Here is a 14,406-nt window from a genome sequence, read left to right as displayed (position 1 = left end):
GTTAAATTCCACAAGGATACTAAGTTGAAGAACCAGGCTACAGGATTCAATCTGGTGCAAATGTGAAATAAGGCAGCGACAGTGGGATTCCACAGTTTTAACTGTGGCCAAAGTAAATTTATGCATGAGGTCAAAAGACAAAGTCAGATGTTCTTCTTACCAAACATTTTTATAAATGCAGATCAGAGTGTATTCCTACCTTGCCTAGGTGGGTCTGCTGTTTGAGCCTCTCCAGTAGTTGTGTGTTGTGCTGCTGTTGAAGGAGGTGTGCGTGAAGGGTCCTTGAGCTCTGGGGAAGGGGTTCGGAGCGTGTCCTGCTCAGGGGCTTGTGGGGCTGAGAGCCTCCAGGAGACAGGTGGTCTAACTGGGAGGCAAACTGCAGCGGGACTGACTCTAAGCCCGGAACTGGTGAGAAACAGGAGGAAATAGGAAAAGAAAATGAGTTACTTTCTGAGAGACAGACTTAATTGTTAATTAAAACACACGCACGCATGCACACACTCAACTACTAAAATGTCAAATGCCCCTGCTGTCTTGTAAATTGATTGAATAATTACAATATATTATGTAATTTATTTTACTGTACAGTGTTGTTTATTTATAATTGTATAAAATATGACTTGCTGTTTTTTAAATGCTGTCATAATAGTAAAGCCACTGCACTAAGGGAAAAAGAAGAGCAGATGTCAATAGAAAAAAAAAATTCTGCATGTAACCACTGGGTGGTGGTGTAGCATTTCAGAAAATACAATTTAAAAGGCCTTTGCAGAAACCAACCTGCTTCCCCAGTGGATTCAAGTTAATGAATGCACTGTGCACTGCACGTCTCCATTTGTGGCCATTTGCATTTTGCAGCCTGCTGAATTTTTTGTGCATACAATCCTCGTCTGACATGTAAATCAGTTACAGAGTGTAAAAGTATAAATAGAATTTCCTTATCAGTGTTTCAACACTGATAATACGCGGCGCTTTGGTTTCTCACCAGTGAGCATCGGAGTGTGCACCAGTCCAGAGGGCTCCAGGATGATGACGGGCAGGTGCGGGTGCCCGGCCTGATCCTCTCTGCTCAGGGGGAGATAGACGTGCGAGCCCCCGGCTGTGACCACTGGCACCCGGCCGACCTTCAGAGAGGACAGCTCTCCCTCAGTCTGCACACAGACGGTTACACGCCTTGATGACTACAGAAAACACACCACCTTTCCTTTTATCACAGCAACATAAAGAAAAGTATATATTTCAATGTGTGTATGACACAAAATGATTTGTACAGCTATTTTAAAGGCACTGGCTTCCTTACTTTGATTTACTTTCAATTTAAAACATGGTAGTGGGCTGGAAGATTTCACACATTTTCTACATTGAGATTTTGAAGCCATGGTGTGTGTTTACCTTTATTTCTACACTGCATAATGTACAGTACAGTCACTTCATCTGCACAAGTGATTTTGTCTGGGACTCAAGTCTGGTTTACAACAAAGGTATGAGTGTTTTTTTTTTGTTTTCAAATGTGTCTTAATGAAGTAGATCACTTTTAGTCTTCTGGTGAAAAAATCATTAGATTACATCAGATTTTCTAAAGAACAGAACACTTTCCAGCAGCCTCTCAGCTTGATCAGGGGAACAGAGAAATGCGTTAAGAATAAGTGAGTTGTTGTGAGCGACATATGTTGCAGTCGTGTGTTTACCCTGGCGTTGGCCGGTAGTCCCAGTGTGATGGTGGGCAGAGTGGACGGGCTCTGGATGGTGAAGTTAGCCAAGGTGCCATCTCTGAGCAGCAGCTTCTGGGCCTGGAAATGCCAAACATATTTTCTGTGCAAAAATAGTACATTCGTACTCACATCTGAAGAACTTTCCTCAACCTCTGCATTCGGCTCCAGTTACAATATTTGTCTTCGCTATGTGCTCTTAATGTGAGCAAATGTCACGTGTACAGTAATCTGAAGCTGTGTAGTCTAATTAAACCTCAGGTGATGTTTTGTCCGGAGCTGCCTGGGAAATCATGAATCAGACATCTGAGGCAGGTGTGACAGAGGTTGCTCTGTTCGGACTCTCTGTGATTAAATGAATTATGCATACACAGCTGACACACACTCATTGTTCCTATGCTCTTGTGTCATTGCTTTAAACATGTCATTACACATGGTCTCAGCACAGCTCCTATGCATGAATCAACTTGTTTTTTTTCTCTATGTTTTTATAACTTTTAATATTATATCCTAAGTGATGCATCTTCCCAAAACAGCTTTCTATCACAAAGGTACAGTTAATCTTGATCAGATGTTTTAGTTAGTTTTACATTATTAATATTCTGTGTTTGTTTGTGTGTACTTGCGTGTGTTTGTGTACTGACCTCATGTGAGAGGCCCCCTGCAGATGGCAGTAGCCCATTTTCGTTGGGCAGACTGTCGTTAGGTGAACTACAGCCAGAGACTGGAGTGCTACTGCTGCTGGGGGACGAGTCTGTCGAGACAAGCAGTAGAAGAGTGTAATTATTATGATGCTTCTAGATTATATCTTTATTTAATTTGTATTGCATTGCATTGTATCACATCTGTGAATCAAATAATAAATTCCTTTGTTGGACCTAATGAAATTATCACATATTCAAACAACAATAGTGCATTACCACTATCACTCATTTGTGTGTGTGTGTGTGTGTGTGTGTGTGTGTGTGTGTGTGTGTGTGTGTGTGTGTGTGTGTCTTTACCCAGTGTGTCAGGTACTCTGTGTTTGACAGTGGGTGGGGCACTCTCTTTGCGGGTGAGAGGGCTCTTGCGGGTGTTGAGGTGTTTCTTCAGCTTGTGTTTCACCTTCAGATTGGGCTCAGATGCTAACAACAAATTAAAAGCAAAAGGAGGAATGTTACTTAATGTGATTATGTCCAAATGGTTTTCATCATTCTGTTGCTGAGTGTAAATATCCAGTGATTCAACTTGTTTCCAGTTAGAAGCAAACATTTTGACTCATCATAGATACAAAACCACAGGTATTAGAAAGAACATTAAGCTTGGCTCAGTTCTGAAATCTCTTCTTTGACCAAAGGGCAATGGATGGACATGTGATATTACAAAAATAAAGTAGCAGCAGAAGTAGCATACAAAATGAGTACATGGAGATAACAATTATCTAGTTTGAAAGATCTTGTGAACACACAAAGTGAAAAAAAAGGGAAAGGGAAATTTTTTTAAAAATTAATTTTATTTATTGTAATTAACATTTAAAGCTACTGTCGGTAGGATTGAGAGAAGTGTGGACATAGTCTCAGAATTCAAAATCCAACAACTCCTACTCCCTCCCCCTCCGCTGCTCTTCGGCTCCTCCTCCACAGCTCCTCCCGGCCCTACGTGCCCGTGCACGCTACCATGGCAACAGAAGCCAGGCAAGGTACTTAACATGATGTTCCCACGGGTAAGAAGCGAACCTGAAGCTAACACGGACAACTGTCCACATTGATAGACTAGAACACGTTTTTTAGTTACCGTTGCCTCACGTTATTACCTGTGACTTTTGGGAAAACAACATCGTCAGTGTTTTTGAGCGTGGACGACTGTAAATCAGTTTATATTAGCTTGTTAACGTACCTAGCGTTAGCTAGCACGTTAGCTACTGCAGTGTTACATGGTAGGCCTGTAAATTAACAGCTTTATCTTCACATACATCATTTGTTGCTTTGCAAGCTGCCTGGCGCTTTTATCCATATTTTATAACATTATTAGAGCTTTGAGACTGGTACACTGGACTCCGATGACGAAGTGAACACGGCTGCTTCGACGAGCAGTCGAGCGAGGAGAACATGGAGTCGCCTACGCGACGCACCGGGCACAAAAGTTATTTTTGCAAATCTTACCCATAGCAAGCTTTAAATCCTGCAACATTATAGTTTCTCACAAAAGTCGGTGGATTAACTGAGATATGTCATTTGAATTTAAAACAAACAGATGTTCCACAGTTAATAGTTAATAATGTCATTTTAAGCACCATAAAAATTCATAATATTCTATTTCAGACCCCCTGCCTCTGGATAAAGTCAAAGGTCCCCATCTTACACCCCATGCAAAATGGTGGCAATTTGAAAAAGTGCAAAAGTGCCTTTGTCAGTTTCCGACTGACGCAGTTGCATTTTTCTGCCCAGCTGTTTTAAAAGCGAATACACAGAAACAAAGGGTGGGTCTGCTTTTGCACAAGGTGAAAGTGTTATAAGCGCAATCCACCAGGGTGTGAGGGCACCTGGCTTTTAAAGGGAGTGGGAGAGCCAAGTGTTAAGTTTATAGCATGTTACACCCAAAACACACCCATGATTAATTAAGCTGAAGTACAAACCTTTTAAGACATGGCACAGCAACCTTTTTTTTTCACCATTACAATGTGGATCTGGACACGCCCTAATTGCACTAGCACCATGCACTTAGATCGTTAAAATAGAGTGTGACGGTGGATGTCAGATGACTGATTTACCGGCTCTGCGTAGTGGCGTCCCTTCTGAACCCTCAGGGGAAAGCTGTGACGGAGATGGGACCAGAGGTTGGGAGGACGCACTTGGGTCTGGGCCCAAATTTCTGAGGAAACAAAACAAACAAAAATTTATTCAGATTTTAGAGTTGACAAGGACTGAAAGGGTCGTTTAAAGAACTATTGATGTGTAGTAGATTGATTGACATGTAGCATAACTAATGTGTTCATGATTCATATCTAGAGTTTTGATGTGTTCCTTGGTAATGTTTGTGTGTATGTGTGTGAGTGCGTTTTGCGTCACCTGTACGCTACAGGAGTGTTGGAGTTTGTTCTTTCCTGCGCTGCCTGTTTCCGCTTCTTAAGAATCACCTCCTGCAGTTTCTGTTTCACCACAGAACTGGCCACTGCACCTGTCAATCAATAGCAACAATCACCAATTAAAAATTTAATAGGACTCATCAACTGCTTCATCGTAAAAAAAAAAGGAGTAAGGAGAGGCCCAGCCAATAAGGCAGTGTGCACAACCAGCCCCTCGATGCATATTTGTGCAACACATAATCAGTGACTCATTCTAAAATATATAACAGAGACAACACAACAATACTGTGGTCGAGTTTCATGCCAAACTAGCAGGGTTGAGAGTGTGGAGGCTTTTTTTGACAGTGAGTCAAGGCGGTAACCAGTTTGAGAGTAAATTTCTGTTTGTGTGTGTGTGTGTGTGTGTGTGTGTGTGTGTGTGTGTGTGTGTGTGTGTGTGTGTGTGTGTGTGTGTGTGTGTGTGTGTGTGTGTGTGTGTGTGTGTGTGTGTGTGTGCGTGCGCGCGCGTGCACGTGCGTACACAGAGGTGATGGGAAGTCAATATTGGCCCAGGGACTATATGTACCCAGACCCAAGTTATATTTAACCCAAGTGTTGCAGATCCACTTGTTAGGTTATATTTAGCTCTCACTTCAAAGCAAACAGCTTTGAAAGTTGAGAAACCCTGTTCAATACAAGATGAATAAGATCCGTCACAGGGACTTTCCTCTCTGGCTATGATCACCACTCTGGGCCATAATTATTTTTCAAAGATGCAGAAAAAGCTTTAAAATGAACAACTTCAAATGAAACTGGTAGCAACATGCTAGAGAAGTTGAAGTTTAATGTGTGTGTGTGTGTGTGTGAATGGACTCACTTTGTTGACTCTTGTCTTTGTGTTTTAGCTGCTGCAGCTCCTGCTGCTTCTCATGGTGGTCCTGCTCCCGCCTCCTCTGCTCCACATTAAACTATAACACCACACACATTTAGATTACAGCAACATGCATGAAGTAAATGGTCATGTAAGATAACTGGTTAGCAAATATAATGTACAATATTTTTCTAAGAAACTTGCTTCTTGAGTTTTTATTTAAACAATTATTTTTGCACAAAGAAGATTTGCCTAGCTCTACATGTTTTAAATCATGTACCCTGATTTGTTGGTGCAGATGCTGTTGAGAGAAGGAGGCGCAGGGCGGAGAGGAGAATTGGGTGAGGAGTAAAGGCGGGTGCAGTGGGGTGAAGAGCGCCGTGTCCGATCCAGGGCGCATCCCCCGCTCTCCCACCCTGAGGTCCATGGGAAATAAGGCCGCACACAACACGGGCACTGCCACCGAAGGATCTGGGAAAAGAATACAGGGCGGTGGGGTAATTTTCTCAAATAAAGTGAGTGTTCCAACTGAAGTAACTGTGACTAAATACAAGTCAGTTCCCTGCCTGAATAAATAGCTCTCATTATCTCTCTCTCATTATAATAAACTTCATAATCATCAGTTACCACCACTGTAACATGCAAAATGAAAAAATGGGAAACAGTTATGAAACTACCAGACACCTGTTCCACCAGCCTCTGACATAAGATTTCTCACATTATTCTATTTCATTGTGATTATCAATTTGACAACATGGCAGTTGGGATCTGGTGCAAAAAAGGAGAATAGAATTGAATCATGTAAAAAATAGTTTAAATAATAAATAATTATTATTTTTTTAGTTTCTGTGTCCAGCTGTCGCTACACCAGCTCTCAAAGAATGACACTCAACTTAACTATAACAGTTGCCAGCTTTAGTGGCCTATTGTAAATGTAAATATGCGTGTGTGACTAGAAGTTAAGTTCAGTATCCTAAATGAAGTAATACAGTTGGGTAGTAGGAGGAGATAGGCTCTGCAGCGAGAATCCAACAAGCAACAGGTGTCCTACGATACCGGACCACAAACTGCTCCCTTGAAAATGATCCAAAACTGACAATGAAACCAACCAATGGCAATAAAATCCGCTTCAGATAGAACGGCTGGAACAAGTTTTGGTGGAGTGGGGGGGTTGTACAAAAAGAGTTAATGACTGAACTAGTAAAACACAGTAAAATAAAATAAAGTGTGGTCTTTTGTTTTCTCCAAGTGCACCACACGAACTCCCTCTATCTCTCTCACTGTGTGTGTGTGTGTGTGTGTGTGTGTGTGTGTGTGTGTGTGTGTCTTACACAGACACACATTTCCATGCTCTTTGCATGCTTTTGGGGCTATTTGCATTGCATGGCTGAGTCAATGGGAAAGATTGCCTCATCCGGCACTAAAAACAGGATCCAGGAAGGGAACAGCTTGGGAAAAGGCTTGAGGTGGTTTCAGTCTGTGAGACACACGCACGCACGCACGCACGCACGCACGCGAGCGCGCACACACACACACACACACACACACACACACACACACACACACACACACACACACACACACACACACACACACACACACACACACACACACACACACACACACACACACACACACACACACACACACACACACACACACACACACTTGCATATTTGGACAAAAATGCACACTTACTCACAACGAAACACAGCTGTAAACACAAGCAGACATTCACGAGATAAATATGGATAACAATGTAGCGAGCAACACACCACAACACAACCTGCAGGTTTACAGCGGGGTCCAAAAGTCTGAGAACATGTTCTCATTCGTCGCGTCAGACGTGTTTATGCGTTTATTCACAAATGTAACTGAACAAACTACACAAATCTTGAATGAACATTCACACATTCACACAGAACAATGACACAACTGCACACACAAGACAGACTTGAGCACAGACACCTATTGTTGTGTGACCAACGGGTGCATGTGGGGTCTGGCTAAAAGCTAAATGCTACGAAGTTAAATTACTGACAGTGGATCTTTTCCACGTCCACCTCTACTGTGAGTGAGGTGTACATCACCTCTACAGCTGCTGTGTCTGATGAAAGTCTGTTCAGTGTACGAACATGTGGAGGAGCAGTGAGACAGGTTCAGTGGTCTGGTCATATTTCACACCGAGAATGAACGAGAGGAGAAGTTAGATCCAGAGCAGATTGCGGAGTGACGTTGAGACAGGTGTGTTCGACAAGTGACTGATTGTTGCAAGTTATGTAGCAATGTTAGATTTTGACGGTTTTTCAAGCTGCAGCTCCTGCGTAGTTCATGTTGATTATCCATCTTCTCCTTTTCTGTCACTGTATTTTAAGTGACAGCTGCTTGAGATATGCAGCTTAATATTGTTACATAAAGTCTATGGACTGCGGCAGACAGTGTATATGCACTGAAATACCACATGCATAGAAGCCTGGTGGCTTAAAGATGTACATTAATTCAATGGTCTTATTAAATATCACTATTATCACCATATAACCATTTTACCCCTTTTTTTAAAAATGTAACACATTAACGTTCACGTTTATTTCAACTGACTTACTTTGAACATTTATCTGAGCACTTTTTTTTACAAAAGTAAATGTACTTCTACTTGAAACGTCTCTTACTGTAAGTCACACACAGTAGTCTCAGTAGCATCACTGTTTGGGTTACTGTGACATCGAAGTGTTTGTGTGCGTGCAGTGTCAGTACTCCTCCTTATAAGGAGGCACGAATGCAGAGTCTCTGAATGCCGACCATGGCTGGAATAACAGAAATCCCTTGGTAAATACACACAGTCACACACACACAAACGGCGACGCACACGTATTCTTAGTAATGACAGCAAAGAATAACAAGTCCATTATTCTGAGGAAAAGGAGTGGAGAACATGCTTATACAAAGAAACAAAGGCTGCTACAGTGTCGCGCACGCACGCACACACAGAGAGAGACAGAGAGAGAGAGAGAGAGAGAGAGAGAGAGAGAGAGAGAGAGAGAGAGAGAGAGAGAGAGACGGGAACACCAGTGTCTCTCTCTTTCCCTTTGCTATAAATAGCCAAACACACACTGGTCCAACATTTACCTACACAGGGCCTTTTGTTTCTACAGTGACAAACACACGCGCACACAAACATTCAGGATCTCGGTGACGTCACCTCCAGTTTCCAGTTGTGGGTAAAGTGGAACGAAAAGATGCAAATGAAAAGGCAAGAAAAAGAAAAAGGTGAAGGGACCAAATATAAAGAAAGAGGGTGACAGGGAGGATGTGACCTGCTCTGCTTGATACGATCCGTCTGTGAGTTGGTTGATTCTCACTGGGCAACACAGTTAAGCCACTGTTAATGACTTCTAACTGTCACCCAGTGACCACTTTGATAAAGACCTTTTTCCTGCTTTGCTCACAGCTCTACAGAAAGTGCTACTCAGTGATTAGAGCTTGCAAACAGTAGCGAGAGGGTCAGTCACTGACGTAAGACCAGAAAGGAAAAGGCATGGTGGAAAAGCCTCCATACCGGGATTAATATTCCCTTCCGACTACTAACTATGTTTTTGTCTGTTCAAGATGTGTCTGTGGCATTGTAACAAAAAATAGTCTAATTTACAGACACACAAAGTAGTCTTGACAACTGCTCGTCCAAAAAACAGACCCTGCCCTTCATTGTCGGGTTCACAGCAACAATACCCGCAGAGGTTGATGGCAATCGGATGAGCTGAGGATACTAGAAGACATTGGTATACACAGCACTCGTCTCCGTGGTACAAATCAGAAAGTGTGGCTTGTAAGTGGATTGATTGTGGATTGTAGGTGTAAGTGGAATTTGACTTTGCTTTATTATATGAATAATAAAGATTGCTGCTGCATTTTCAAAAGTGACTTCCCTAAATGCATTATTAATAATTAAGCCTCCGGACGCAATTGGATAGACCTACAACCAGTGAGAGCAACGAATCATGTGACGTCTGTTGAGCGACGCGAAAATGTCAACAGACTAGAGCAGAGAGGAGACGCCTCTGATGATGAACCACTGTTGTTTTGTGGGAGTAATTTGAAGATATCGGATACAAAAGACGTTTCTCTCCGCGTCGTGGTATAAACCCCGCCCATTGCCAGATAATTGGTTTTGAGTCTGGCAGAGCAAATGAAATGAGCTCCCAGAACAGGTCTGGGTCCCAGGCTAGTGTTTAGTGACACCTCAGCGGTAGACCGACATGAAACTAGGTCCTTCAGTTGACTCTTTGACCTCTGACTCTGCTGCCCAGTGAGCGAAGGCCAAATTGTAAAATGACTGATAATAACAAAGTTTCCATGTAGGCAGTGCGACTCTAAGTCTTGAACCACTGTAGTGGTTTAGTCTCTGGACCTCTGCAACCACAATGATTCTCTCTTGGGTCTCTCAGAGTTATTTAAGACGCTAATGTTTTTAGCTCTCTTGAAAGTGTCATTATGTTACAGTTCATTACATCTGCGTGTAATACTCGGAGAAGAATAACAAATCTTCCTCCGGTGGTTGTGATTCTGTGTTGATTCTATTTAAATAAATTTCTTTCTGTACAAACAGAGCTGGGAAGGCATGTGCTAGAATAACACAGAGCATGTACACACAGTGTACATTTAGGCAACAGCGCCGCGAGAGAGCATGAGATAATGTGTTTGCCTTGAGAAGGCCGACAGGAAATGTTAAAAAACAAATACAATAGCATCATTTAAACTTTGTTAGTGCGGGAGTGAGGACGATTTTTTTCTGATCTTCCTTCCACGGTTCAGAAGGAGCAGGGCTTCAAACTACTGCAAACAAAACGTATCACCATCAAATAAGCTGTGTACATAATTCATTTCAAAGGTGCAAATAGATTTTTGGTAGAATTGGAGCAAGATGTTGCAGGACTTGTGGGACACGTGGTGTTCTTTTATCAAGTTGTTCTTTAAAGGCATAAGGAATAAGAAATGCATTACATATCTAACAGATGTTTGATGCTATTTGTGGCTGGCAATTTTCAGCGATAGCCAATCACTTTATATGTGCATTTTGCAACTGCCTCTCTAGAGTCCTTGCTGTTAGTGGTGTTCACCAAGTTAAGTACCTATGAACAAAAGATTAAGGACGTGATGCATAACTCAGAAGACAACATGAGTTCCCTGACTGCAGCTCTGTCTATGAAAGACATTGTTGAGACTTCTTTCCTAAAACAAAGTGATGCACAGATCATACTGTCAAGATTATGGTCTGGCTTTGTATGAAAAGTGTCCTGAGATAACTTCTGTTATGATTTGGTGCAATACACAGGGGGCTTACAGCTATAAACAAGTTCAAATTAAGTCTAAGACTTTTTTTAAATCCACATGAAATGAAATTTAAACTAGACTTGCAATGGAAACGCATCATTCCCATTCCACTTAAAACATTTTAAACTTGCATTTCCCCGGAATAATGAATAAACTAACTGGCAGACTCGCTAGAAAGGCATTTCTAGCTGCACTTAACCAGAAACGGACTAACGACATTTTTTGTGGTGACCATTGGTGGTGACAAGTCTAAAAAAATAAAGACACAGGCAATTGTAAAATTTTATTTTAAGAACCTGCGATGATGATAAATGATGAATTAAATAACTGACTTGAAATAACCTCAGGCTACAATTTGACTGAGACTGTACAAGAGTTGCTAATTCCAACAGAGTAGCTGCTCAAAGTGTGTAAAAGGTTGTGTTATCAAAATGTTACTAAACCGGCAGTAACCACAGGTGTCTGTCTGTCTGTCTGTCTGTCTGTCTGTGTGTCTGTGTGTCTGTGTGTGTGTGTGTGTGTGTGTGTGTGTGTGTGTGTCATTATGTAAATCGCCAACAATGCAGTATGTCACTTTCCGGCTTGCTTGAAGAGACCGTTGGGACTGTACTGATTTATCTGAAAGATTATGGAGATTAGGCACATGCTCACGTACATGTGTGTGTGTGTGTGTGTGTGTGTGTGTGTGTGTGTGTGTGTGTGTGCGTGCACATGTGACTGACAGTGAATGAGAGAGAGAGAGAGGGTCCATCCCACGATCTGGCATTTGGTCAATTCCCTCCCCTTTCTATTCTATTTTTGCAAACATATGTTCTGCTTAGTCAGGACTGGTTCTACAGGTAAAACAAGGATATCTTTCTCTCTCTCTCTCTCTTTCTCTTTAATTCCCTCGGTCCCTCACTCCCTCCATACCCTGCATGGAGTGACAGAGTGAAAGATGAGGAGACAAACACATAAAAACGGTGGACAAAAGGAATAATGAATAAGAAACAAAAAGACAAAAAAAAGTAGACACACCAGACCGCAAATGGGGGGAAGAAAGTCAAAAGACGAGGAGGGCGAGTCTTTAACAAGCTGCAGACACGTCTGGTCACTCTCTGCACACCGAAGGCGAGCTGACAGGCACTCAGGCTATACAAAGTCAACAAGCGACGGGGCAGACGCCACCACTTTGTGTCTTGTTTCACGTCCCGATATAGCTACATAACCTTCCTCTGTTTTGACTGGACAGCGTGCATGAGTGTTTCTCAATCACACAACACCTTTTACAGGCAACAGCTCCTTTCAGTAACAGAGGAGATGTCGTTACCTCGAGGTATCTGTGAGATTGATGATAAAACAAGGTCCTTTCTTCTCTCTTTCTTTGGGCTACCTTATAAAAAGAAACATGGGTGATGTGTTTCCTGTCAGTAGCAATTCAAAAATAGTTACATACTTGGGAAAACTGCTTGATCTTTTGCCAAATAGATAAACACAAACACACTGAAGCAGGAATTATTAGGCTGGGTATTAAATATCAGCTCTTAACGGGACTTAAAAACAGTTTCAGATAATAAGTTTCATATTGATGTTTGACTATATTCTTTATCGTTTTATTGTCAAACCTGACATTAATCATCATCATTAATTATACTCGATGATTATTTGTTACACCTTATTGATGGGTCAGAGATAAGTCCGAAATAATGAAACAGACCAGTCACAAACTAAAAGAGAACATGGCTGTAATATCTCTTAAATAGCTTTTGTCAGACCAACAATCTAAAAGTGTTATATCTATAAAGCAGCAGATCCTTCCATTGTTACCGATTTATGACGATCAACTGATTTATTCATTGTTTCAGCGCTAAATATTGCAATTAAAGCAAAGCAGAAGTTTAGCCCAATCTGCTGCCAAATTGAGAGTTGGACATTGCTGAAATCTTATATTCCTCACTTCCTCAATTTAGTAAACCAAAACCTCATCTTTACGCTGAAGGTGCATTTTATAGCTTCCTCTATACATTGGACAGGAGAAGGAGATTTGACTAGAAGACATTTGCAGAGAGTTGAACTGCTATTATACCATATAAACCTGAAAATTAGCAATTTGATATTCTTTCTTTTTTCAATTTAAAAAAAAAAGAGACAAGGGACTTGCCCTCTGGGAGTATTAAATGCTAAAACTTTAACTTGTCAATGTCTTTCATTTGATTACATTTTTCCAATAAGATCACAAAACACTGTATTAACACTTTGGATATATGGCTGCCTTCCCAAAGGAACAAACAGGATGCTCAACAAACCCAAAAATAGCAGCGATCCCAAAACAGCCACAGTTACTGGGCAATAACACAAACAGGCCGATGTCAGTGGCCTCCTACAGCCGCTCTCACAGAGAAAAGCTCTCATTCACATTGAAGGTGCATTTCAATTCATCTGTATGGTAATCATGGCATGGAAGAACGTGTTTGTGTGAGAGAAAGGGTAGGCGTTACTGTGATGTTACGCAATTTTGGTTGATCTGTGTTCATGTTTTGCATGTGGTGTGTGTGTGTGTGTGTGTGTGTGTGTGTGTGTGTGTGTGTGTGTGTGTGTGTGTGTGTATGTGTGTGTACGTGTGTGTGTGTGTGTGTGTGTATGATGGTAACAGAGGAAGGTTGATGTATAATGCAGCACGGCTCCAGTTTCTTAAGTCCTCACTGAGTTTCCATAAACATCCAGGACTGCTGTCTGTTAGGTCAGCAAGCTCTCACACACGCATGCACACACGCACGCACGCACCTTGTACCGTGTTGCTATTGTTAAAACAAGTGTAGTAGTAAGTGAGACAAAGAATTAATGAATTAATTTCTCTCTCTCTCTCTCTCTCCGTACTGCACGCTGGACTGATGAAGCTCGACCAATACACTTTGTCATGCTGGCAAACAGCAGGCTTCCAGTGCACAGCAAGATCTGAGCCGTTTGAAACAACAGTTTAAAATTGTCCACAGCAACAACACAAAAAAACTGCCCATGCAGACACAGACACATTAATTTAAGAATAAATAAAGTCTAGGGTACATACCCGTGTTTGTCTTGTAAATATCCGGCTGTGTGAAAAACCCCAGTAGCACTTCTGCATCAGCTAACAGCAGGATCTATAATTAGACGGAGAGCTCCACTCCCCTCCAGTCATCTTTTACTGTCGGCCACATCCTCTTTTTCTTTAACTCCTTCTCTTTCTTCTCCTCCCTCCCTCCATCTCGCTGCAGTATCTCTGCATTGACTTGTTGATGGTGTGTGACGGCAAACTGTTGATTTCATCATTTCATTCACACAACAGTTGCACCTTGCTTGGGAGCAAAAGGGCTTTTTGCAGACTTCTTTTAAAAATAGTTCTTAACTGCCTTTAACTGACATCAAGAAAAAGGTTATGAAAAAATTAAGTGATGATACATACGACCTCTAATGAAGCATTTTACAACTTCACAAGCCTT

The 14,406-nt window shown here is 41.7% G+C and overlaps 1 protein-coding gene across 4 annotated transcripts in view; it reads right to left on the bottom strand.

The window, feature by feature from the left end:
* Window positions 1–14,406, bottom strand: part of hdac7a (histone deacetylase 7a) — a 59,459-nt gene that overhangs the window by 15,836 nt on the left and 29,217 nt on the right. For 2 of the 4 annotated variants that reach the window (XM_035644483.2, XM_035644485.2), the window contains exons 3-11: window positions 5,901–6,091; window positions 5,627–5,717; window positions 4,754–4,862; window positions 4,456–4,556; window positions 2,708–2,830; window positions 2,351–2,460; window positions 1,686–1,787; window positions 983–1,178; window positions 200–405 (exon numbers count right to left, since the gene is read on the bottom strand). In XM_035644483.2, coding sequence (XP_035500376.1) covers window positions 200–405; window positions 983–1,178; window positions 1,686–1,787; window positions 2,351–2,460; window positions 2,708–2,830; window positions 4,456–4,556; window positions 4,754–4,862; window positions 5,627–5,717; window positions 5,901–6,091 — 1,229 coding nt within the window. Of the gene's footprint in view, window positions 1–199; window positions 406–982; window positions 1,179–1,685; window positions 1,788–2,350; window positions 2,461–2,707; window positions 2,831–4,455; window positions 4,557–4,753; window positions 4,863–5,626; window positions 5,718–5,900; window positions 6,092–13,994; window positions 14,110–14,406 lie in introns of those variants that run through there. The other 2 variants (XM_035644486.2, XM_035644484.2) reach the window with 2 other exon arrangements.

Source organism: Scophthalmus maximus, chromosome 3 (genome assembly GCF_022379125.1).
Source record: "Scophthalmus maximus strain ysfricsl-2021 chromosome 3, ASM2237912v1, whole genome shotgun sequence".
Lineage (NCBI taxonomy): Eukaryota > Metazoa > Chordata > Actinopteri > Pleuronectiformes > Scophthalmidae > Scophthalmus > Scophthalmus maximus.
This window is presented reverse-complemented; position numbering and strand designations above follow the sequence as displayed.